Genomic DNA, 26,910 nt, shown 5'->3' on the forward strand with positions numbered 1-26,910 from the left:
TGTATTATGTATTAATGAACATAAGTCTTGGTAATCAGAAAGAAAAGACTCCATACTGTCTGTGAAATACTTTTAATTCATAGACAAATTGTAACAATTATTTTCTCATCGATCAACAATAAATGAAATATCAAAGATGAAGTATGAATGTTTTAAAATGTATGTTAATTTTCCAAATATACAATATAATACAATTCCAATCCTACCACAAAGTAAACACAGTTTGTGCTACTCTAATACAGCATCAGAAATTATCTATTATAACTACATTTGAGCTGTGCCATGAGAAAACCAACAAAGTGGGTTTGCGATCAGCATGGATCCAGACCAGCCTGCGCGGTCAGGATCCATTCTGTTCGCCTTCAAAGCCTATTGCAATTAGAGAAACTGTTAGCGAACAGCATGGATCCTGACCAGACTGCGCGCATGCGCAGGCTGGTCTGGATCCGTATTGGTCGCAAAGCCACTATGTTGGTTTTCCCATGGCATGGCTCATTTATATAAATCTTTCTGATACATAACATTTTCAATAAAAGCAGATTAAATAAGAGTTAAGATTCACAGATTGACTTTTACAGTAACTACAGAAATAAATAAGCAAGTATTGCAACAACTTTCACTTAGAAAAGGACGTAGGTGTGAATACACATGAATCACCTTTTATATCATATATATTCTTTTAAAGAAAATGTAGAGCAGTCATTTATTCTTGGTCAAAGTAAAGACAGAAACATATAAAGGAAAGTTTTAGGACCTTAAATAGGTGAAATGGCAAACAGAATCACTTCCTTACTTACATTAAAAAGAAACATGTAACACACAAAGCTTTAAGCATCCTAGCTAAAAAAAACACTTCATTAACCAACGTTTATAAACATTTGACATCAAGGGCAAATCATATAACACAAGTTTTAAGTTTTAGTAGTTTCTTGCCAAAAATGCAATATTCCCTATTTAACAAAATTATTTTTGCAATATTCTACACAAGTTCCTGCTAAATAATATATATCAAAATAATCTGTATGAAAAGATCTTTAAATTAACTGAAATTTACTTTGTATCAGATGAAATTCAAATACCTGATGTATTCTGTAAGTCTAAAGATATTCCTGAGTAACAAATGTGTTATACCAACTTTGTGACTTTCCCTTGAAAATGCATCAGAACATCCCCGTTTTTTTTAAAGGGAACTAACCCCATCATAGTGAGTTAAGGGCCTTGCAACACATACATTCCCTAATCCCCACTAATCAATCACATCCGCTAAAAAATGATGAAATGTAAAACAAGAGCGCCGCCAAGCGGGGCAATATACGCCCAAAGGCTTACATCATAGGATGGGAGAACTTGACTGTTGAAGCCCCAAAGGACTGGAACAACAAAGCAAAACTTCAAAAAAAATAATCTAAGTCCACAAAAAAAAAAAAAAATTCAAAGTCTACAAAAAAATCCTTATCAGGTACAGGTATGTAAAAATACACCTTAAAATTGGAGGTACCATCCATGTTGTACCACAGAAAAGTGGTCTCGGTTTTTCCCTACGGCCAATAATAAAAAAGTTTCAAAATAAGCTATTTATAGTAACATAAAAGGGAAGTAATTCAAAAAAATTTTATTGTAAGTACAAAAAAAGAGATCTGCCAAATAAAAACAAGAGCACTGCAATGCAGAGCAATATACACAAAGCAAAGTCATATATGACCTTTGACCCTTAAGTGTGACCTTGACCTTGAAGCAAGTCATCCGGAACATGCGCTCTGCACATCGTTGCTATGTGGTGAACATTTCTGCCAAGTTTCTTTGAAATCCTTCCAGCAGTTCAAGAGTTACAGAGCGGACACGAAACAAACTGATATGACTTTTGACCCCTAAGTGTGACCTTGACCTTGAAGCAAGTCATCCGGAACATGGGCTCTGCACGTCGTCTTGGTGTGGTGAAATTTGTGTCAGGTTTCCTTGAAATCCTTCAAGGGGTTCAAGAGTTACAGAGCGGACACGACAAACTGATATGACTTTTGACCCCTAAGTGTGACCTTGACCTTGAAGCAAGTCATCCGGAACATGCGCTCTGCACGTCGTCTTGGTGTGGTGAACATTTGTGTCAAGTTTCTTTGAAATCCTTCAAGGGGTTCAAGAGTTACAGAGCGGACACGAAACAAACTGATATGACCTTTGACTCCTAAGTGTGACCTTGACCTTGAAGCGAGACATCCGGAACATGCGCTCTGCACGTCGTCTGGGTGTGGTGAACATTTGTGTCAAGTTTCCTTGAAATCCTTCAAGGGGTTCAAGAGTTACAAAGCGGACACGAAATTGCATACGGACAGACGGACGGACGGACACCAGCGTCATAACATAATACGTCCCTTTGGGCGTATAAAAATCCTCAATGTACAACCAGAATAATAAATCTAAAGTTATTTTCAACAACACTTATTAGTTTTAATTTGCACCGATCTTAATTATTCTCCAACTCCCAAATTACGTTTTTTCCCTATCAACACTAGAACAATGTACATTATCTGTAATCATGTCAGAACAGACGCAAAAAATTGTGCCTACCAGCGTAACACTAGCCTTTATCTCATTTCCACGTGACGACTTCCCTCAATAAACCAGTAAAAATAGTATAAAAATCTGGCCAAGTATCACTCAAGTATGTCCATGCTTAAAAAGCCTTCGAACAAACCTGGATATCGCATTTTTAACTTATATATATATTTCATGTGTGTACAGGAATGGAGAAATCTAAATTTCATCTGACAAGACTCCCGTTGAATAAAGAAGTTTGTGGTGCAAATCCTCCAATACTGAGAGTCTGTGTAGAAGGGAGAAGTAATTGACTAGCTCGCTGAGCCTCTGGAAACAACTGGTGGTAATTCGGAAGTGGTACGTATGCTGCTGTTATGATTTTACCTGAAACAGAAATGAGACACATTGCATTTGACTTGCCCATTATCAAGTTAACATTTTTGTCTTCTTATCTTTGTTAAGACAACAACAACAGGATAAGTTGAACTAGAGCTGTCACAGGAGTACGAATTATACCCCCACAACACGGCCTTGTCACAGAAGTAAGCCAATGTCAAAAGTCGAACCTCAAAATCAATAGGGGTCATCTGCTGGCCATGGTCAACCTCCATATTAAGTTTTGTGATCCTAGGCCCAAGCCCAAGTTATCATCTGGAAACGGTTGGACTGTTCCGGTCACTGTGACCTTGACCTTTGATCTACTGACCTCAAAATCAATAGGTGTCATCTGCTGGTCATGACCAACCTTCCTACCAAATTTCATGATCGTAGGCCCAAGCATTCTCAAGTTATCGTCTGGAAATGGTTTAACTGTTCCGGGTCACTGACATTGACCTACTGACCTCAAAATCAATAGGTGTAGTCTGCTGGCCTATCAACTTTCATTATCCTAGGCCCAAGCATTATCAAGTTACTGTCTGGAAATGGTTTAACTGTTCTAGGTCACTGTGACCTTGACCTACTGACCTTAAAGTCGAACTTGACCTGTATTTCATTATGTTACACCTGTGTACCAAATATTATTTAAATCCTTCCAGCCTTTCATGAGTTATTGTATTTTATGATGTTACACCTGTCTATTATTATTATACCAGATTTATATAGTGCCCTTTTCATGATCAATTTCACGTTCAAAGGTGCTTTACACGGTTCAAATGCAGCCACACAGGGCGCATAATTCATCCTCTACTAGTACAGACAGAGCAATCTGACCAGATGGACAGAGTGAGACAAAGCTCCCACGACAGAGAGATCAGAAATCAGATACAGGATTGTCCAGCTAACTTAGCCTAGCTTGTTGCGAATAGACAGCCTGGTTCTTTAACGTGCCCAGTGTATAGCACTGATACATACAAGGATTGCCTGGGTTCCTGACCAGTACACCTCTAGTTGGGTCGGAAACACTGGAAAGCGTTTCTGAAAATTCCCGAGTAGCTGCCGGGGATCAAACCCCGACCTCAGGACTGGAAGGCCAGTGTGCAAACCACTGAGCTATCCGTCCACCACCGTGTACTAAAGTTTATGATCCCTGGCCCAAGCATTCTCAAGCTATCATCTGGAAACTAACTGTTCTGTGTCATTGTGACCTTAACCTTTGACCTACTGATCTCAAAGTCGACTTTACCTGTATTTTATTATGTTACACCTTTGTTCCAAAAATTATTTAAATCTGTCAAGCCTTTCACGTGTTATTGTCCCGAAACCATGAAAACCAACCAACCGACAGACAAGTTCGCTTCTATATACCTCCCATTTGTAGGGGTATAACAATAAAAGGGAATTTACTCCATGCTGGTCATGTATCCTGATCAATCCCTTTTCAATTATTAAGGGACGGTTTTTTTTACCAACTTTATTTACATTGGCTTTATGCCAGATTGTGAATTTTCAGCCCTCAATTTGCTCTTCTATGTATTAACAAAATTTATGTCATACAGCTACTTTTTCAGCTTCTGGCAACAAAGGCAGTCCCAGGTGTTCCTCCTAGCATAATTTCAAGCGAGGACTGGCACCCAGATAGAACCACCTACCTTCCATAAACCAACTTCCTCACATGGAAAAATTCTACTTCAAAACTGATGTTCTGAACCTACGATGAGGGACATTCTGAAGTCAACCATATTAACCTTTCAGCCATGAAAGCACCTACATTGTTTTAAGCTACACTGAATTTTCAGGTTTAAATTTGTTTTCTACACGGTTTAACCCTTTACTCCATAGATACGCTTTTTACCACCTCTATCCATTCCCTGATAGATACTCTTTTTGACGCCTTCAAGTTTTAAAGCAAATTATGAATAAAGTACAACATCAAGGAATCCTATAAAAGCATTTTTGTAAAGTTTAAACCATGTACAAATGATATCTGTCAAAAAAATATATGGTTTATATTTGATTTTTAATGGTAATTTAAACCTGAAATGAGGTAGTGTATTTATGGAAAATTACTGTGAGGAAAGTTTCATCTTGAGCTAAAATTAGCCTGATCAAGGCTAATTATACCCCCAAGTTTATCTTTACAAATTATGAATTTGTGTAGTACTTATTTGTACAAATTGTGAATTTGTGCAAGCTAAAAATAGTACTGTAATTTTTTTTTAGGTTTCTGCATTTCCCAGGTGATTTAGAAAGCGGAATTTTTTTTTTCAATGGATTTATATAAAAAATATACACTTTATGATGGATTAAAAAAGTAACTGTTGCAAATACATATTGGTCTGATTTACCCTGAAGACAAATTAACAGCTAATTACCTGCTGCACTAAGGAATTTTATGACATATGTCTGTATATTACCTATCAGTGTGGGGTATGGTTGATTGGGGTGATCTTTGGATAATTGGCGTGTGCTATGGATAATTGTAGGCAACTTTGATGTTAATCCTATTAAGAAATTTTACTGATAAGTGTTTTAATAAGATAAAATTGCTTTTGATCAATTATTCTTATAAAAACATTATGTAACTAATATACCAGGGGAAAAATGTAGAAATAAATAAGTACCATCAATAGAAAAGTAGCTAAAATTATTATAGAAAAGTAAACTAATGGGTTTAAAGCTTTGTATGTCAAGAAATATTTATCACACTTTTATGTAAAATGTACCATTAGAAAGAAAATTTAATTGTGAAAAAACTTTATGTTGGTTACTAAGTGTTTAAAACAATATTAAATATAGTAATATTGAATTGAATAACACAGGTATAAATTCTGCATTTTTTCCCCAATATCCTGTATGGAGATAGTGTACTGATTATCAGTAAAGCTGTATGGATATGATAAGCCTAATTAGGCTAAATGTATATGGAGTAAAGGGTTAAGCCAGATTATGAATCTTCATGTTTTGACTTGCTTTACACATTTTTTAGCTGGACTGAAAAATTAACACATTTTAGCAAGTTGTCAAGAAAGCATATCTCTGTAGAGTCTGCTTTTGGGAAAACAAGAGTTGGATAGGAACAAGGTGCAAGAATAACTCCAACAACATCCAAACTCTGGGGCGATATATCTGGTCTAAATTCGTCTTCAAATATAAATCGCTTTAACCTTACAAATATTAATTTGTTGATTAAAACTATATATATCATACTGATATTACTACTATACACAGCTATGTTCATACCTCCAAAATATCTTCCATGTAATGAGTTAACAGATGCCACTGCTGCTGCTATTGTTGGACATTTTACATAAACATTTCCTTGTGCCGACGCCTTGTCCACAAAGATGTGTAACACACCACCATGCTTACTACACTCTTCAATCACATCATCCCGGATTTCCTGATCCCAGCTTGTTTTTGATTCACTGTGAAAGAAATGATTTAATCATTTTCAATTAAATCAAGGTTACTTAAAAAGTTATACAAAGTGAACTGGAAAGGAAAGTGATTAGTATTTTATAACCATAATTATAAACCAGGTTTAGAAAGATCAAAAATGTTTCCTTAATAAAAGTTAAGGTCACTGTAGAATCCTACATATAAACATATGATTAACACTCTTTAAACTGTCATTTAACTTCAGAATGTTATAATAGTCACAAGTGGGTACATTCTGTTTTTCATAAATCTTTTAGACGAAAGAATTCTTCTTTACATAATTTCATTCTCAAATAACTGCTAATGAATTAAATCACCTATAAATCCAACAGCAAACAGCCCTCCAAAAGCATATTCTTACAGCAAAAGATAAATTTTAGAAGTTAAGACTGGCTATGGCCAAGGTTTCTAGCAGTCAAAAGACCAGTCTGACAGTGTAACTTTGCCACTAGTGCATTTAAGGATTGTACTAAAGATGACTAACAAAACACTCCAGTTTGTCGGCAGATATAATAAATGTAGGATAAAACCTATGAAACTAGTTTCTTTCAAACATACTTACATTGTAGGATCAAACATATTGGAGAGCATGAAACACTGTGTTGCTATGGGTGGTGCTTGAGTGGTGGCAGCAGGGACCTGAGGTTTTATTGCAGGAGCTGCTGGGCCTGTGGCTGGCATTCCTTGCATCTGTAGGGAGTTCTTTGCATAATCTGGTATCTCAAACCCAGTTCCTGAAAAGATAATTTATTTGTAAATGAAAAATGCACTTCTTACAAAAACTTTATATAGTTGATATAGATATAGATTTATGAAGGTTGTTTAAGCAAATATTTTGATAATTTTTATTTCTGTTACTACTTTGGATTAAGGTCGTTCTGCACCTTTGTTAAACAGTAAGTGATGGCTAACATCATTTATCTGGATAAAGTAGAATAAAGCCTGGATTTGGCATATGAAAATGAAAATACTTTTATGAAATAATGGTACTTTATTACAATAGCAACGTTACTATCTTTCTATAGTTAAACTAGAAAATGCTTTTGTAAAAAAGCGCATGTCTCCCCAAATGCAAAGTCCTATAGGCAAGAAGTCAATAGGGGTCAGGAGCGAAAGTCAAAGAGACACTGATGGTTGGCTGCAATAGGGATCATCTACTTGGCATGTCCAGTCATGCCGCTAAATTTCAACACTCTTGGCCTAGTGGTTCTCAAGTCACTGTTCAGGCTCCTGTGACCTTGACCTTTGATCAAGTGACCTCAAAATAAATAGGGGTCATCTACTCTGCATGTCCAATCATCCTATTAAGTTTCAACATTGTAGGTCAAGTGGTTCTCAAGTTATTTCCAAAAAATGATTTTACATGAACCAGGCCACTGTGACCTTGACCTTTAATTGACTGACTCCAAAATCAATAGGGGTCATCTACTCTGCATGTTCAATCATCCTATGAAGTTTCAACATTCTGGGTCAAGTGGTTCTCAAGTTATTGATCGGAACTGGTTATCAATGTTCAGGCCCCTGTGACCTTGACCTTTAACGGAGTTACCCCAAAATTTACTCTGTATGAACAATCATCCTATGAAGTTTCAACATTCTGGGTCGAGAGGTTCTAAAGTTATTGATTGGAAATGGTTTTCCATGTTCAGGCCCCTGTGGCCTTGACCTTTAACAGAGTGACCCCAAAATCGTTAGGGGTCATCTACTCTGCATGACCAATCATCCTATGAAGTTTCATCATTCTGGGTCAAGTGGTTCTCAAGTTACTGACCGGAAATGGTTTTCAATGTTCAGGCCCCTGTGGCCTTGACCTTTCACAGAGTGACCCCAAAATCGTTAGGGGTCATCTACTCTGCATGACCAATCATCCTATTAAGTATCAACATTCTGGGTCAAGTGGTTCTCAAGTTACTGACCAGAAATGGTTTTCAATGTTCAGGCCCCTGTGACCTTGACCTTTAATGGAGTGACCCCAAAAGCGTTAGGGGTCATCTACTTTGCATGTACAATCATCCTATGAAGTTTCAACATTCTGGGTGAAGTGGTTCTTCAGTTATTGATCGGAAATGGTTTTCCATGTTCAGGACCCTGTGACCTTGACCTTTGACGGAGTGACCTCAAAATCAAAAGGGGTCATCTACTCTTCATGACCAATCATTCTATGAAGTTTCAACATTCTGGGTCAAGTGGTTCTCAAGTTACTGACCAGAAATGGTTTTCAATGTTCAGGCCCCTGTGACCTTGACCTTTGACGGAGTGACCCCAAAATCAATAGGGGTCATCTACTCTTCATGACCAATCATCCTATGAAGTTTCAACATTCTGGGTGAAGTGGTTCTCTAGTTATTGATCGGAAATGGTTTTTAATGTTCAGGCCCCTGTGACCTTGACCTTTGACAGAGTGACCCCAAAAAACAATAGGGGTCGTCTACTCCAGCAGCCCTACAACCCTATAAAGTTTGAAGGTTCTAGGTCAAATGGTTCTCCAGTTATTGCTCGGAAATGAAGTGTGACGTACGGACGGACGGACGGAAGGACGGACGGACCGACAGGGCAAAAACAATATGTCTCCTTGGGGAGACATAATTATAATACTAAAACATCTGACATGTTAAATAATTCAAAACAATATCTTACAAACAGCTTGAAGTATATGGATCACTTTAATCATGGGAAAATATCTCGAAAACAATCACATGGACTTATACATTTTGGCAATATGTTTATTTAGGACTGTGGGACTTTTCATTAAAATCAACATTGTAGAAAAATTTCTTTTAGTAAGAAAATTGTCATTTTCCCATAGACACCCACTAAGAAAACTTGTGCGAGGTCCAAATTTTTCAAATCAGTCTAGCAAACAAGAGGACCATGATGGTCCTGAATCGCTCACCTGTCCCCATATGACCCAGTTCTGAAATGAGTAGGACATCGTTTTTTCTATTACTTGACATAGTGACCTAGTTTTTGAGCTCATGTGACCCAGTTTTGAACCTGACCTTGATATCATCAAGATGAACATTCAGACCAACTTTCATACAGATCCCATGAAAAATACGGCCTCTAGAGAGGTCACAAGGTCTTTTATTATCTGACCTACTGACCTAGTTATTGACGGCACGTGACCCAGTTTCGAACTTGACCTAGGTATCATCAAGGTGAACATTCTGACCAATTTTCATCAAGATCCATTCAAAAGTATGGCCTCTAGACAGGTCACAAGGTTTTTCTATTTTTAGACCTTCTGACCTAGTTTTTGACCACAGTTGACCCAGTTTCGAACTTGACCTAGATATCATCAAGATGAACATTCAGACCAACTTTCATAAAGATCCCATGAAAAATATGGCCTCTAGAGAGGTCACAAGGTTTTCTATTATTTGACCTACTGACCTAGTTTTTGAAGGCACTTGACCCATTTTTAACTTGACCAAGATATCATCAAGGTGAACATTCTGGCCAATTTTTATGAAGATCCATTCACAAGTATGGCCTCTAGAGAGGTCACAAGATTTTTCTATTTTTAGACCTACTGACCTAGTTTTTGACAGCACGTGACCCAGTTTCAAATTTGACCCAGATATTATCAAGATAAACATTCTGACCAATTTTCATACAGATCCCATGAAAAATGTGACCTCTAGTGTGGTCACAAGATTTTTCTATTATTTGACCTACTGACCTAGTTTTTGAAGGCACGTGACCCAGTTTCGAATCTGACCTAGATATCATCAAGATGAGCATTCTGACCAATTTTCATGAAGATCTTGTGAAAAATATGGCCTCTAGAGAGGTCACAAGGTTTTTCTATTTTTAGACCTACTGACCTAGTTTTTGACCGCACGTGACCCAGTTTCGAACTTGACCTAGATATCAAGATGAACATTCAGACCAATTTTCATACAGATCCCATGAAAAATATGGCCTCTAGAAAGGTCACAAAGTTTTTTTATTATTTGACCTACTGACCTAGTTTTTGACAGCATGTGACCCAGTTTCAAACTTGACCTAGATATCATCAAGATGAACATTCTGACCAATTTTCATGAAGATCTTATGAAAAATATGGCCTCTAGGGAGGTCACAAGGTTTTTCTATTTTTAGACCAACTGACCTAGTTTTTGACCGCACGTGACCCAGTTTCGAACTTGACCTAGATATCATCAAGGTAAACATTCTCACCAATTTTCATGAAGATCTTGTGAAAAATATGGCCTCTAGAGAGGTCACAAGGTTTTTCTATTTTTAGACCTACTGACCTAGTTTTTGACCGCACGTGACCCAGTTTCGAACTTGACCTAGATATCATCAAGATGAACATTCTGACCAATTTTCATAAAGACCCCATGAAGAATGTGACCTCTAGAGTGGTCACAAGCAAAAGTTTACGCACGCACGCACAAACGGACGCTGTGTGATCACAAAAGCTCACCTTGTCACTTTGTGACAGGTGAGCTAAAAATCAAGCACACTACATTAGTTTTTGAGAACTTGCATGCAAAACTTCAACCAAAACTTTTTAAGTTCAAAAGGGATATAATTTTCCAAAATATTGGACTTGATGCCATCACCTATTTTATAAACCCAAAGAAAGGTGTGAAGTTTCAATTCAATATTTGCATTAGTTTCCGAGATAGTAACTTGCAAGCAAAACTTTAACCAGGATTTTCTAAGTCCAAAAGGGGGCATAATTTGGCCAAATTATATGTCAGAGTTATGGGACTTGAGCAGTGAGATTGGTAATTGACCTAGAAAAAGAAAAAAATAAGTTTAAGCTATAAGCTAAGGGTGAGTAGAATAGCTCTGTCTATTCTTCTAATAGTAGAGCTAAAAATTCATGTTTGTTGCAAAACTCCATGGTAAAACAGCAAACGACAGTCCAACACAATCACTTAAGTAATTTTTAAGCACACAATAATCTTTAGCTTAAATTACCTTCTGCCAGTTTGGCCATCAGCTGTAACCTGCCAGTTGCTCCGAGATCTATACCAGCACGGTCAAGTTCATCATTATCCAGCTGTCCACCTGTCTGTACATCCATCTGTCTCTCTGTAACATTTCCAACCTTCATTGGTCGTCCTGCCAACTCAAAACCATTCAACTGTTCCAGGGCTTTTTTGGCATCCTCGGCACTTTTATACTAAAAATAAAACCAAGAATGTGTTCACTATAACACTAATGACTACTATTGAAAGAGTTCAGAGCTTTTTATTTTGTATGCTGTATCATTATTATCAGTAGTGGACGAAAAATAAATCCCAACACACATAAAATTCCCATTTATTATATTTGAAATCCATGAATTTATTAGTTCCTATGGCAGAAACCATAAAATTCAATGCCAAATGAACAAAATTATATATTTCACGATAATCCACTATTTTCTGGTAGAGCTTTTATCCACATTTCTTGCCAACGGAAATACAAAGCTCATTTCCTTTACTATCATCATGCTTTTTCCCAGGAATTTGCCATTAATTACACTTGTATTCTAGATAAATATTTGACAATATTTAAAGCACTGTCCAAATTATTTTAAAACATTCTTAATTTCACTTTTTTCTGACAATGAACATTCACCATACTTCTGCTAAAAACAAGAAGCTGCGTTCAATAAACGCTTGATGCCCCCGGTGGCATCCTTGTCGATACAAAGCAACCTAAGTCCAAAACGAGGCCAAGTTCAAGGTCAAACTGAGGTCAGGTGATGTCTGTAGATGAGGAATGGTTACAGGTTACATCTGCATTAGTATCAAGTCATTCTAGTAAGGGGTATTGATGCTAGACGAAACGGTCCCATTTGGTTAACCAAAAGATGGCCCATATAAAAGCAACCTAAGTCCAAAATGAGGTCAAGGTCAAACTGAGATCAGGTGATGTCTAAAGATGAGGAACAGTCACAGGTTACATCTGCATTAGTATCAAGTCATTCTAGTAACGGGTATTGATGCTAGACTAAACGGTCCCATTTGGTTAACCTCGTACGGACGGACAATCACTATATGCCTCCCGCATCAGTAAATGCTGGGGGCATAAAAACACAAATGACACAGGTCCACACTGCATATATAATGGATAAGTTAAGTTTATAAACAGAAATAGCTACTTACTGTAATAAAACCATAACCATGTGATTTTCCTGTCTCATGATCCCTGATAAGTTTGATGTCCTCAATCTGAAATCAAGCAATTACCAATGTATTACAATGTTTTCTTTTCTCTTGTCTTCAAATTAATGCTAAGCAAAAGCTAACTGTTCATTGATATTTCTTAAAATGGCACAATTTCATGCGGATCAAACGAGACACTGCTTGTGATGATAGAAGTCAATATTCCTTATCTTGTTCAAAATGAAACACAGTTAATACCGAAATGTAAAAGAATGCTCTATCTGCGAAACACATCATTTTCCCCAAATTTTGAAGTTATTTTCCTTGATAAGAATTTCATAACATGGAAAATTCTGTCACTCAGAATTGCAGCCACTGCTTCAAGCACAACCAACATTTTTTCAATACGACAGAACTCACTTTCTGAAAGCTACAGTAAGTACTCTTAATAATTTCAGCAGGGTTTCAAAAAAAAAAATGTACCTTTCCAAATGGTTCAAATATTCCTCGCAGCATATCCTCTGTGATGTTAAAATGCAATGAGCCTACATACAGCCTCATAGGACCAGTCTGTTGATTCTTTGTTATAATGTTTGTTGGCATGGGAGTTCTATTCTTCTCTGCTTGTGACGCCTGTACTATAATTGGTACACCTAGAAGTTTCTGATTGGTCAAACCCATGGCAAGTGGAACCGATTCTGTGTCCTTGAACTCTATATATGCTATACCTTTTGACCTCCGTGTCTTATTGTCTGTGATCAGTCTAACATCTTTCACCTGTAAGACAAAAAGGTGAGATTTCAAGATGTAAATTTGTCAAATGTCAACAGGTGTTTTAGATAAGGATAACTGAAATTCTCATGTCTCCAGACTCTATAATCATCTGGGAAATCAAAATGACAGCATAATTTTTCTTCCTTTCTTCTTTTATTTAGGAATGGCTATAAATCATAAATTCGAATAAACTGGTATCATTTTTCATGAAAACTGCCAAAACACTATTCTGCTCATACACAATGTTGCAAGGATAGGCTGCCATACTACTGTTAATGAAGAGACTGACAATGATATTCTTTATTTCAACAATCAAGCATGTTGACATAAAATACAGAAAACAACAAGGAAAACAGCTGCTCTGCAGGAACTATAATTGCAATAAAACTAATGCTTTTTGCATTCTTAAGACCAACTTACCTCACCCACTGAAGAGAAGAACTCCTCAAGATCTCGAGGTCTAATTCTGGCTGATAACTGCATACAGAAAACAGTCCTTGCATCACGTTCTTCTGGAGTGAGATCTTGTGGTGGCTCCCTGAAATACAGAGTTTTGTATTTTACCAGCCCTTTTCTTTCATTTCTGCCATACATAATTTCGTATAACTCTTCAGTTCCATTTTTTTTTCTGAAGAAAATTGTCTTTTAAAAATTTCCCTAACACTGTTTTAAAAGTGTATTAATGAACTCTTAAATAAAATTTAAATATGGTTAAAATCTTTCCACCATTAAAGTTAATTAATGTTAACAAAATCAAATTTTCATCTTGCTAATTAATAAGCAATGACTACCACCCCCTACACACATATCAACATTTGTCCACATTACCTGACAGGACTTTTACTGATGCTGCGTTTGATGAATTTTTTGGGCGACTTGCTCCTGTGCCTTCCCCGGTCTCTACTCCTGCGTCTTTCCTTGCTCCTACTCCTCTTCCTTTCTCGGCTGCGACTACGTTTCCTTTCCCTGTCTCGGCTGCGGCGTCTCTCCTTGCTTCTTCTTCTCTCCTTATCCTTCTCTCTACTCCTGAAAACAAAAACTCCTTTGTTACACTGTACCAAGTTAAACATAAATATTCAGCACTAGTTCACAGAATTTTTCCCCCTAATATTTCAGCCTTTACCAGAAATAGAATGATGCTCAGCATAAATTTAATACATTGTATATGTGTACAATATCAACAGGTGGAAGAAACATTATAAAGCCAGTGGTTTTTTTTTTTTTTGCTGTTCCTTTTTTTTTTTTAAATATTTTTCAACCAAAACTGTTCATACATATTCAGCGATAAACCACACCATTTTAAACATAATGAGTTTTAAGTCATTTTCGTTCTGGAGAGTAATGTATGTCACTTGTCCCATCCAATTACATTTGTACATAATTTGCGTAAAATATATAGGAAAATTAACTTCCTCTGAGATACAACCACACTGAATCAAACTTTCTACAGTGTGCTCTATAGAGGCCGAAATATACAGACACCTGAGCACAAAAACTGGACAAGTACTTCTGTATTTCTTCAGCACAACACATATCAATTTTAAGAATGTTTAGAGACTGTAAAATAATTACATACCTTCTCTTGTCCCTATCTCGATCTCTACTTCTCTCTCGGCTTCTCCTTCGACTGAAAAACCATCAAAATCAGTCAGATTTTTGTAACATACCATTATTTTAAGACTGTTCAAAAGGAGAAATGTGTCCAAGTTAACTTTAACTGATAGAATGCAACAAAACTGCATAGAAGCATTTATAATGAAATCTATACCAGTAAAAAACAGTTCATTATCAATTTTTTCGAATATTTTTTAGATTGTTTTTGTGTCATCACTTACACCAAGCCAATTGAATATATTTTCAGCTGCCACAGAATTAGAGAAGGAATAAGTGCCAATTGTCTCTGCCCCAAACCTCATTTGTTTCCTGTGAGCTCAGTATCATACTGCTCTTATTTTCTAACATACCTTTAGATGCGCTCATTTTCTGCATAATAGGTACATTCAGAGCATGTTTCTTTCCCAAATAGGACCAAAATTGCACCTATTTAACGATATACAACAAGACCTATTGTTAGCTAATGCAGATACATACAGATCACTATAATTCTTAACTACACATGGCCATGATCTCGAGCGCAAATCCCCCTACACAGATCTGAAAAGACATGTAAAAGTCAGACAATGTCTCCTGTCAAGACTTTTAACTAGCTGGTGGAAAACTGGAGAGAGATACTCCCCTGTCTAATACAGGACTGGACTTCAGACATGCTAAAGGCCACTGACTTCATGTCCTCATCTAAAAAAAGATTCTACCCAAACTGATCAAGTTAATTTTGAATACAAAAATGGAAGTACAAAAACCTTCCATTTTCTAGAGTGTGACAATGGAAGTACAAAAACCTTCCATTTTCAATAACACGAGAATGTAAATACAGAAACCCTCCATGCTTTCGGCTGTAACCATAGAAGTACCAAAACCTTCCATGTTACTGTGTAAAACCCATCAATGTCCAAAAACATCACTAAGAATATGCACATAAATACACAGAGGGAGTACAAAAACCTCCCATGTGACAAAATTTTTGATAAAGCTTTAAATCATTATATACCTGAACTTTTTATCTGAAATTAAAAGACGATGTTGGTTACTATCCCAAGAATTCAAATTTCTTTTCACTTCCTAGATCTGAAATTTCAAAATGGAGTTTTAAAACTTTCTTGGCAATTATCTGCAAAAACAGACAAAATCTTTAGATGCAATATTTTTACAAGTTATGATTTTCAGAAGTTTCTTTACCAACAGTGTCACAGCAACTGCTGTAAATCTGAATTTCCTCAAACCAAGCGGATAAAATTGCAAGGCTGTTGGGCCTATACCCATCTTCCAGGCCACTAAGCACATCCTGCTTGCAGCAGAGGCCATCTATAAAATCTGTATGCAAACAACAACACTACAAGCAAACCTTGAAAACTGTAGCAGTAGAAACTACATATGAATGTGAGAGGGCAGAAATCCAAAAACTATAGGCCGAAATTAGACATGTCATCTATACCTGACATGCTGTTGATAATAATCATGAGAAAGATTCTTTGTTAACAGACACATTTGCCACTACAGTATCCAAGGTTTGGTAGCTGCTTTTAGAAGTGAAAAACTAAAGTACGTTTTTTTATACTTACGAGGACTTGCGATCTCTGTCGTAGGAAGCATCTCCACGGCCATCATCCTGTTTTTTCCAGAAAACACCAACATAGGCACAAACAGCACACCAACAGGAGCAAAGTAAAATGGGAAGAAATGCATTAGAAATGTATCAAAATTATTTTTTAAACACTAAATTATCTACATCCTGCCAATTGTGGTTCTAATGTCCTGTAACACTGCTTACCAATGAATGTAAATCTTTTCCGTCATGCTTTGATCATTCATACCCATAACATTCAGACTGGCCTTTTCTACAAGCAAGCAAACATTGATTGAAACTAGTTTCTGTATTTACCGAACTCAAACAGAATAATCTCTCTTATCATGTTAACTGACGAGAAATTAGGAAAAATATAAAGAATTCAGTGCCCTGCAAAGCCAAAATGTGCAATAACTGCTGGTTTTTAATTAACTAGGAATTTAACTTGGTGCTATTTAATACACACAAACTAACATTCAGTATCTGAAAATAAACCATAAATTTGAACGTTTTTTGTTACAGGAAGCTTGCTTGGAAATAAGGCCATAAACAGTTATCAATACTGAAACTGAAAAACCAAGTGAAATGATTTTGGATTTATTTCAATACTGGTATTTTGGGTTCGGCTGTTATACTATATTGAAACATCAAACATATCCTATAATTAAGAACCCAAAAGTATATTTCTGTAGCTTTTTCCAGTTATCATTTTAGTGTTTTTATGAAAACTGCACTTTTGACTGATAGCTCCAAAGGAACCTATATAAATTACGCATGTGATTTAAGGAAACCCATTTTTCATGGGTTTATTTCAATTCCCGCACCATCGAGAATTTATACGTTAATTTCCAAGAAAATGAAAATGTCACACCAGTAACTTGGAGAAACCTCCCATGATATATATCGATTTCGTACTGATGATCATTCCAACCAATACACACCCCTACCAACTTAACAGTAGTCACTTTGACCATAATTCTTCAGAAATGCAATTTGTATCCAACCAAATCATGCTTTTAAGCATACTAGTAACTGTTCAGTAAGATGAAAACCCTTACAAACGTTTCAGTATTGATTAACTCATTACACTTTCACTCATTCATCAAATATTCAACAGTATGAGGACAAGATATTTAACTAACAGCGTGCTGTTAACAGTAATGCTGTCATTCACAGGCAGGGAGGGAAATTAACAAGTGGCGAAATTCCCTTCTGTTGCTGCAGTCATCCGTCCTCTCCAGTCACCTTGGAACTTGGCCTGAGGAAGATTAAGGACAGGTGTAGAATGCAAAATTTCTGCGAAGGTTTCAATATGGATGCTTATTCAGAAACGGATTTATAAGTATTATATTCATTAAATTATTTTTTTTGTTTACTTTTGCATTAATTCATCATCTGAATGAAATTATCTCCAAAATATTAAACACATGGTACCTATTACTGGTAAAAAAGTTCTATAAACATTATAAAAGGCTGACCAAATTACTTTTGTTTTTGCAATATAAAATTGTCTTTACTATTAAAGGTTTAGCATCTTTCATGCATCTAAGTTAATCAAAATTATAAGTAAAACTTGTCCATTTCTGTTACTTTAATACCTTTTAAAATTGTCTGCTTCAAATGACCACCTTTTGTGTAGATGTCGCAATAACAATTGACTATCTATGATAAAACAGAAACACCATTTTTTAAGGAGAGTGGATTACTTACTATTCATACAGGTCAATTGTAGGATAATTTATGAATTAAGTACAAGTAACAAGTATAACAGATTTATTTCAACAGACATTATTCACCATATACATCAGCAGAAAAATACATCATGGATGTTTTGTTCTTTTCCACAAAGAAAGAATGAATTGAAAAGCTAACACAACTTACACAAGTGATGTAAGAATACTTTATACTTTACATTTGCCAATATTGCCTAAAAAGCACTATATATCTGCAATAACACAGGCTGAAACAATGATCATGTCTCTTCAAAATGCATTTAAGCAAAATAATTTCTTACAAAGTTTCATTTTTACAAAACTGACAGAATTATTTTCCTTGGTTTGCATAGTTTGCCATGTTTTATCCTATTTCTTGGACAAGACTTATGTTGTCCAACTTTTTAATTTTTTAACTTGCAGCTGATCTAAATTCTAATACTGTAAGTTGTTACTAATTAGTACAATTTATGATTAATATGCAATTATACATCAGAAGTCAGTATCTGGTAAACGTATAATGGTGAGAACTTGATATTTTGTAACTATCTAATTACCTCCTTTCTATATGGTGCCTCCAACATGGCTTCCACATCAAAATCATCTGCCATTGTAACTCTATAATATAGGTGACCTCCAATAGATCTGTAAAGAAAAGTTAACATCTTCTCAGTTTCAGCATCTCGATACAGTACTGTGCAAATGTTTTAGTAGTCGAACATTTAGTTCTATATTACTATTATAAATAATCAGATGTGGAATTATTTCATTCGAAGTATTACAAATTAGGTTTGTTTTCGAGCATGAAATTTTAATAGCATCATGTGGAGCAAAAATGTGTTCTGAAGTATGAAATTATGTTACAAGGACAAAGGGTAGTCAAAATAATTCAACATTCAGATTGTTTTATATTTGTCACGGCCAATCTAAACATCCAAACTTCGAAGGACCAAAATAATGGAGGATAAATCACAGTACACGGTCATGTAAAGCTTTTTGTTTTATCGTTTGCGCATATTGCATGTAGATGCGGTCAACGTTAATTGTGTGCAGTACATACATTGCTTAAAATCACCAAAAAATTCGTAATTTTGGGAATTATTTGATAATTTTTATATAAATCAATTAGAAAATGTCAACGAAGCAAGTTTATGTTTTTATTATGTCAACAGAAATTCATTAATTACAAATACTTTGTATATGTACCAGAAAATGTTCCAAACGGATTTTAGTTGGGGATTTCCTAACAGAATAAGTTTGGATGTATGACGGAGACAGAGACAGTCAAAGTTATCACGCTGTCCCGAACGTCCTATTATTTGGACTCTTTTATGGGACCGATAACTGATTATATCAACCGTCATGCAAATTGATAAGTTATGCATTAAGAAAGCCACAGGAGCAGATGGTATTTCCTCTAAACTAGTTAAGCTGGCTAAACCTGTTATTTCAAATTATATCACTTCCATGCTTAACCAGTCCTTTACAACTTCAGCTTTCCCTGATACTTTAAAAATGGCAAAAGTCACTCCTTTACATAAGAAAAACAGCAATCTTGAGAAAGGCAATTATCGCCCAGTCACCATCCTTCCAATTGTGTCTAAAATTTTCGAACGTGCAATGAATACCCAAATCGTTGAATTTTTCGATCAACATTTTAATATATATCTTTCTGCATTTAGGCCAAAATTTGGGTGTCAGACAACATTATTAAGGATCATTGAAGATTGGAAACAAGCGCTCTATGAAAATAAATATGTGGCAGCAGTTTTGATGGACCTGTCCAAGGCCTTTGATTGCCTTCCTCATGATTTGCTGATTCTTAAATTAAAACATTACGGAGTTAGTGATAGTGCATTAATGTTAATTACAAATTATTTAAGCAACAGAAAGCAATGTATTAAATTGGGACATTTTACTAGTAGCTTTCAACATATACACAAGGGTGTGCCTCAGGGCTCTATCCTTGGGCCTGTTTTATTCAACATTTTCATTAATGATATTTTCTATTTTGAAAAGAAAAGTAACTTGTATAATTATGCAGATGACAACACACTATCTCATTCGGATCACAACATTAATGAAGTAAAATATTCTTTAGAACAGGACAGTCTTTCTTTAATACAATGGTTTACTGACAACAAAATGCAGGCAAACCCTGATAAGTTTCAGGCAATAGCTTTAGGACCAAAATCAAACAAAAGTAACTTTTCCATAGATTTAAAAGATACTTCAATTACTTGTGAAGATGAAGTCAAACTTTTAGGAGTTACAATAGATTTTAGATTAAATTTTAAAACTCATGTTTCAGATATTTGCAAAAAGGCTTCTAGACAGTTAAATGTGCTACACCGTATTGGGAAAAATCTTTGTAAATTAGGAAAACTTAATATTTATTACTCTTTCATAATGTCAAATTTCAACTTCTGTCCCTTAACATGGCATTTTTGTGGTGAAGTAAATGCAAATAAAATAGAGAAAATTCAAGAAAGAGCTTTACGGTTTATCTACAATGATTATACATCAAACTATCCATCTCTCCTAATTAAATCCAACCTACCAACCTTAAAAATTAGAAGATTAAGAACTATTGCCTTAGAAACATTTAAAATTATTAACAAACATGCACCAGTTTATCTTCATGATCTGATTACAGTAAAAAATAATTCATATTCTTTTAGGTACAGCAACACTGCAGAGGTTCCGCAAGTTAGAACCACAAGGTATGGCCTGAACTCTTTCCGCTCGGCAGCGCCCAGACTTTGGAACTCACTCCCTCAGCATTTCCGTGAGGAAACAAACCTGAGCCAGTTCCGGAGTCTGATCAATGCCTGGAGCGGACAGAGTTGCAGATGCTCTTCATGTGCTGTTTGAGTTAACCTCTGTTACATGCTTATTTTCATTCTGCTTTTGCTGATTTTATTTTGCTGTGCTTGCTTTTACCTAAGCATAGTATTTCTAATTGTATTTTATTACAGGATTTTCTTTGCTTCTTTGCTTGTTGTACATTGTATCTGCATTATTTGTGTGATGCTTCATGTTTGCATGCACGTTATATAATGTTGTGTTTTGCTGCAACTATCGAGATGCAGGTGCTAATCCGGTCATTTTGTTTTTAATTCTATCTTATAGGTGTTTTAGTAAATTAGACACACTTGTGCTGTCTTTTATCTTCAGTTTTTATCTGATGTTTATCTGAGGCATTTTTAGGCTACGGTCAAGATTAGTTCAATAACATTAAACTTGCACAGGGCGCCTTTTAATATTTGGACGTTCAACGTGTCCCTGTGTCAAGTTTAATCGAATGTCAGCCATTTGCATAGCACAGATTACAACTTTATTTTATTGAAGTGTAATGTAGGAAAACTCTCAAACACGTGAAACACTGGTTTACCGTAACTGAAACTGCACCACCAATCACTTCCCCGACGCATTTCACAGAAATTTCTAGCGTAATTTATTGAAATATCACGAACAATACAACACCGAATAAATATATAGAATCAATTATACATGCTTAAACGAAAACAAATACGTTTAGCCTACGACACTTGTAAAAAATCTGCGGCCATTATTTAACGCATGGGTACCGCCGAACACATATGGACTAGCCTTTTAAACTGCTTTGATAGCGACTTTACAACTAATTTAAGTAACTTATAATAAAATTACAACCAGTAAATGCTGATTACACCCATCGATTATAAACATATGCATACTACATAGACAATACTTTAGTAACGGGCCCCACTTTTTTCAAATCCGACCGTGATATTTTTTCGTCTAAAATTAATCTTTATAATATAGAAGATTTGACAGTTCGTGTTGTGTTGTGAAAGTGAATGGATGTAAATTTCATTTTCAAAGTGCGGACTGATCTTCAATATCTTCAGTAAGACAGTATGTTCAATGGATGTATAAATTAGGTTTCTTTGTCCGTTGTTGGTATTTAGCTATTGCTTTCAAGTCACTTCTACCGTGAATAGGGGTGGGCGATATACCGCGGTAGACCGGTTATTGCGATGTTTTTTCCAACGATACGATATTGCGATATGATTTTCGAATATCGGTTATTTTATAACATTAAGTAACCATAACGTAAACCAAGAAGATTCACACAAAAAAATCCTTTTCTTGCCAGCATGATTCAACTTTGTTTTCATTTTTCTTCTTTCATTTCCAGTGCAGGTAGCAGACTGGTTTACAGCTATTTTAAGGACCCAATTCCACATAATAAAACCAATAAGAAAATTTAGCAGGCCCTTCCCCAGCCGCATAAGGCGCCGCGCTACCGCGGCCATCTCAACAATTAAAGGAATCGAGAAAGTACGATCAGACAGTGATGTGTCACATGGCGCGAAAACATGACGTAATGCCATGACAATCTCGGGGAAACTATACCGCTTTGATCTCCGCTTCAGATGCCACGAATAACCGACACACTTCTTTTAGCTCCTTGAGAGGGTGTTAATTGAAGATGAAAACAAGGCCAATTACTTAGTTTATCATCAGAATAATTACCGATAATTAATTGTTGATGTTTTCTTTTTTCACTTTCAACACGGGTCGGGAGGATGATGATTATTGTGTCCATATTTTGGGACACTTTTCAAAATAATTATTTTTCGGTATAACAGATTGCTACAGTCTTCCATTTTTAATTATTTTAGAAATGTGATAGAATTGGAGGTCCACTAAAGTCTGAGCAGGTCTACTAGATTTTAGCAGTTGGTGGACCTGCTGGCAACTGCTGAAAAAAGTTAAGGTCGAGGCCTGATAAGGTCGCGCAAACACTCGTGTTGTCGATACTAGTCATTTTACTCATTTTTAATTAAATAAATTTGGAAAAAAAAAACAGTATGATTCGTCATCTTTTTGTTCATTAAATAACTGGTACAATATATCGCAGTATATTTCAATATCCACATACTATATCCTGGCTTCTTATATTTTCGACGGTGTAAGGAAATCGGGCACTATATTCATTTTAAATCTTTGCATAATGGGATAATTGAAGCATTATCATAAAAAACATTCATTTTCCCAACAAACTTACAATTTTTAATCGTACACAACAAATATTTACCTTCTAAGTTCAGAAATATGGCCGCATACCAATTTCCGCTTCCCTCCAAGTGACGTCATTGTTTTCGACGGTCCTGATTGGTTGCCATTTTACAGGTAAAGGCAATGTTCAAAAGTTTGATAAACACTAAAAATATTAAACGTAACGTTCTGTGCACAAATTTCTAAAACAGTCAAATTTTTTTTTGCTATTTTTTTATGTTTTTATAAAAAATACAACAGCATTGTTGTGCTTCAACTACTCCTCCTCTGTGCATTTTGGGCACAGAAAGGGGTCGTTTCTCCTCAGAACTTTCACGGGGGAGCAAAATCTCAAGTGAACCCATTTGTCGCATTTATCGCAGCATCCCCACTTTACCAGTGTCAGATTTACACAATATTTCAACTCAGTTGGAGTGAACCTACCACAAACTGAGCATACTTCAGTGTCATCTTCATCACCAGAATCGGAAATTATTGAGGCTGGTGATTCTACATCTGCCTTCCGATTATTGCTGGATGTGCTAGGTTGTTGTACAGGCCTAGGAGACTTAGGTATATTCAACAAAGGTAAGTCTTTCTTTTGATGTTTTTTAGGTGTTTTTGACCTTGAGCTTGGTGTTTTCTGTTGGGCAACGTGGTCTTTCATGTTTTCAAACACTGTGTCTTCAGTTATTGGCTTTCCTCCCACGACCTTACTAAGTGTCCTCCTGACCTTGGCAACAGTGACGTTCTCTAGGATTTGACCGCCCCTTTTCTCTAAAAAGATCCTAGCTTCAGACATGGTTGTTTCATTTTTTGGATCAGATTTGTCACCTTGTAGCTCATCAGGACATGTGCTAGATTCAGGACGTGGGTGAAATGTCAATGACGGAGCTATGGATTTGTCATTGATGACATCAGGATTGAAGGGGTATATTCCACATCGCCTGAATGCTGACTGGATGTTTAAAGGTGTCAGAGTAGAGCTGTATACCTTGCTCGCGATGCGGCCCACCTCGTACCGTGTGACTACACGACCACCTGACTCCCTCATGTGGTGGTGGCAAGCTGCGTTCCAACCAACTTCAAATGGACCAAAGCATGATACGTCCATAGGCTGTAACAAGTGTGAGCAATGTGGCGGAAGTACGAATAAAACTATGTGCTGATCTCGTGCCCACTCTACTAATCCAAGTGATACATGGCTCTTATGACCATCATAGAGTATCAATACTGGGCTGTCATTGTTTCGTGCTGGCAAAAGTGGCTCTACATGCTCCTTCATATATTTTCCGAAGATCTCTGTGTTGGACCAACCGGATTCTGATACAGTTCCATCGGCCCCTGGTGCTGCCCCTTCCATCAGTGCTGGCTGCATCCTAGCTCCCGGAAAAATGAAAAATGGTGGGATCTGTTGACCTAGAGCATTGCCACCGCCAATAACAGTTACTGTTTTGGACCTTCCGGCTGTTACGGCTTGCGTCTTGTAGTGAGCACCTGCAACAATCTTTGGAGGTTTGTGTTCCAGATTAAGGCCTTTTTCATCAATGTTAAGAATGTGGGAGGGCTTATCCTTCAAATTGTACTTAGTAAGTATGGAGTTAAGTTCATTGAAATACCTGTCAATAGTAGGACGTGTTGCATATTTTGCACGAGCAATTTCTAGACTGCGTGGCTTTTTCACCTTTAGTTCTGGCCACCTATCAAGAAAACTGTAAAGCCATGTAAGGCTGAATGGTTTGCTTTTCTCCCGGATTCCCAAATGAACTGCATAGTCTGTTGCCAGATTGATTGTCTCTTGTCTTGAATAGCCAAAACCTATCTCAGCCATTGTCATCAAATGTTTGCAGAGAAAAGCTTCTTGCTCTAATGTAAACATGGTTTGAGGACCAGACCGAACAGTATCAATGTGTACTCTGCCCTTCACTCTATCTTTCAGTGTAGTGATTGGGATATTAAAACGTTTGGCAACTCTCTCAACAGGTAATCCTTGTTCCACCACTACAGCATATGCCTCATGCAAGTCACTGGCAGAGTATGACCTGTACTTGCCCCGAACATTTGCCTGGGTCTGCAAACAAAACACAAAAAGCTGACAATGCTCGTAACAAAGTACTATTTACGGAACAAACTTTTGGGCACACCCTGTATATAATTTTTGACATATCACGTGACCAGTTATGAGAATTATTACTATAGCAGACGTACAGTTGTTTCTTTGAAGATATTTTAATGAAAAGGTAGAGTTATCAACATTTTTTGTAACAGGTATTTTAGGAATAGTAAAAGTAGTAAAATTTTACATTATTGTCACAGAAATCGATATTTTACCTGTCTAATTTCCATTTTGAACACTTTGACAGCTCAGCGTGTGTATTCGGTGTTTGTTTACTTCCGGGAGGGCGGAGCTTCATGAAATCACGCGAGATCTCGATTTTAAAGGGGAATAACTAACACCGTCGAAAATGTAAATACGTCGAAAATGTAAGATGCCAGGATATTGCAATATATCGCAATACCAATTTTCGTGGCAATACCCACCCCTAACTGTGAACTTGTAAAACCTTCCGCAAGAACTTTTGCGGAAAGCTCTACTTGGAAATTCATACTTTCGATAAAACGTCGGACTATATGAAATGTCAAAATCGTAAAATATTGAAGTCCGACGTTTATTTATAGAACTACGGTCAAGATTAGCACCAGTACCTCAGCTTTTCTTTTTATATGTAAATGTGCTATTACATTATGATGTTTTAATAATACGTGTGCAAATGCTTTTTACTCATATTAAAATTATGTATTGTTATATATTTGTTAAATAAGTCGGTCAATAGCATAGCTAATGCGGATTTGTTGTGCCATACCGACAATAAATAAAATTTGTATTGTATTGTATTGTTTGCTGGCACAGACAACAGTAACCTTTAAAACAACAGAATTATTTGGCAAAGCACCACAGACTCACAAAATACGCACATAAATGGACGAAACGTTTTTTGCACGAAGTTCTGACGAACCATTGAACACAACCGGTTGCGTCTTCAGTTGAACAACATAATTGTAGAACACGCCAGTATAAAAGCCAATCTTAATACACAAAATTTCGACCCAAAGTTTACCATAATCAAATAAAGGGACAATATTTTTTTAATAATTTATACCTAGACTTCTATTTTCTAAATTTCTTTCTGTTCTCTGCACAAAAATGGCGTCCAATATTTGGGGTTTTCACATTAGACCTCAGGGAGCGGGACGCTAAAGTGCGAAAAGGAAACCTTTTCGCTCAAAAAGGTCACACTTTTACAAGCGAAAAAGCAACGTAGAATACACTTCTGCGTAGAAAAGAAATAATATTTTCCGAATTATAGCCGAACACTACTAAATCTGTTCTATATTTAAGTTTAGTTTTGCCACAAATTTAAGTGGTGTGAGTTAATACCTAATTTGCGGTATGGATATAGTGCGAAATGGACTCCATTTCGCGAAATGGACTTTACGTGTACAAAATGAACATTTATTATTTAAATTACGGCTTTAATTTCAATGATATTTTTTCTGTATTTTTTTTAATGAATATGATAGATGGGTGTCTAACCTACATGCTGGTTATTTTTGATAATATATTTGTCTGAATGATAAAAGAAATTTTACAATTTATCAAGAACGCGTCCTACGAAATGGACATTCAGATGATATCTCTTTTCTTTAACCAGATAACAGAAAAGAGATATCA

At 36.2% G+C, this 26,910-nt stretch overlaps 2 protein-coding genes across 2 annotated transcripts; both read right to left on the bottom strand.

Annotated features, from left to right (window-relative positions):
* Window positions 1-56: 56 nt before the first annotated feature.
* Window positions 57-26,478, bottom strand: LOC123548433 (RNA-binding protein 39-like). Its single transcript, XM_045335698.2, has 12 exons — window positions 26,339-26,478; window positions 18,689-18,776; window positions 16,415-16,461; window positions 14,812-14,862; window positions 14,064-14,261; window positions 13,656-13,773; window positions 12,945-13,238; window positions 12,462-12,527; window positions 11,287-11,491; window positions 6,914-7,085; window positions 6,154-6,338; window positions 57-2,916 (listed from the first exon to the last, which is right to left on the bottom strand). Exons 2-12 carry the CDS (start codon window positions 18,740-18,742, stop codon window positions 2,756-2,758), a joined length of 1,551 nt encoding a protein of 516 aa, XP_045191633.2. The 5' UTR covers window positions 18,743-18,776; window positions 26,339-26,478; the 3' UTR covers window positions 57-2,755.
* LOC123560014 (uncharacterized) lies at window positions 23,059-25,688 on the bottom strand. Its single transcript, XM_045352226.2, has 2 exons — window positions 25,509-25,688; window positions 23,059-25,248 (listed from the first exon to the last, which is right to left on the bottom strand). The coding sequence occupies exons 1-2, from the start codon at window positions 25,521-25,523 to the stop codon at window positions 23,455-23,457; spliced, it is 1,809 nt and encodes a 602-aa protein (XP_045208161.1). The 5' UTR covers window positions 25,524-25,688; the 3' UTR covers window positions 23,059-23,454.
* Window positions 26,479-26,910: the final 432 nt, after the last annotated feature.

Source organism: Mercenaria mercenaria, chromosome 6 (assembly GCF_021730395.1).
Source record: "Mercenaria mercenaria strain notata chromosome 6, MADL_Memer_1, whole genome shotgun sequence".
NCBI lineage: Eukaryota > Metazoa > Mollusca > Bivalvia > Venerida > Veneridae > Mercenaria > Mercenaria mercenaria.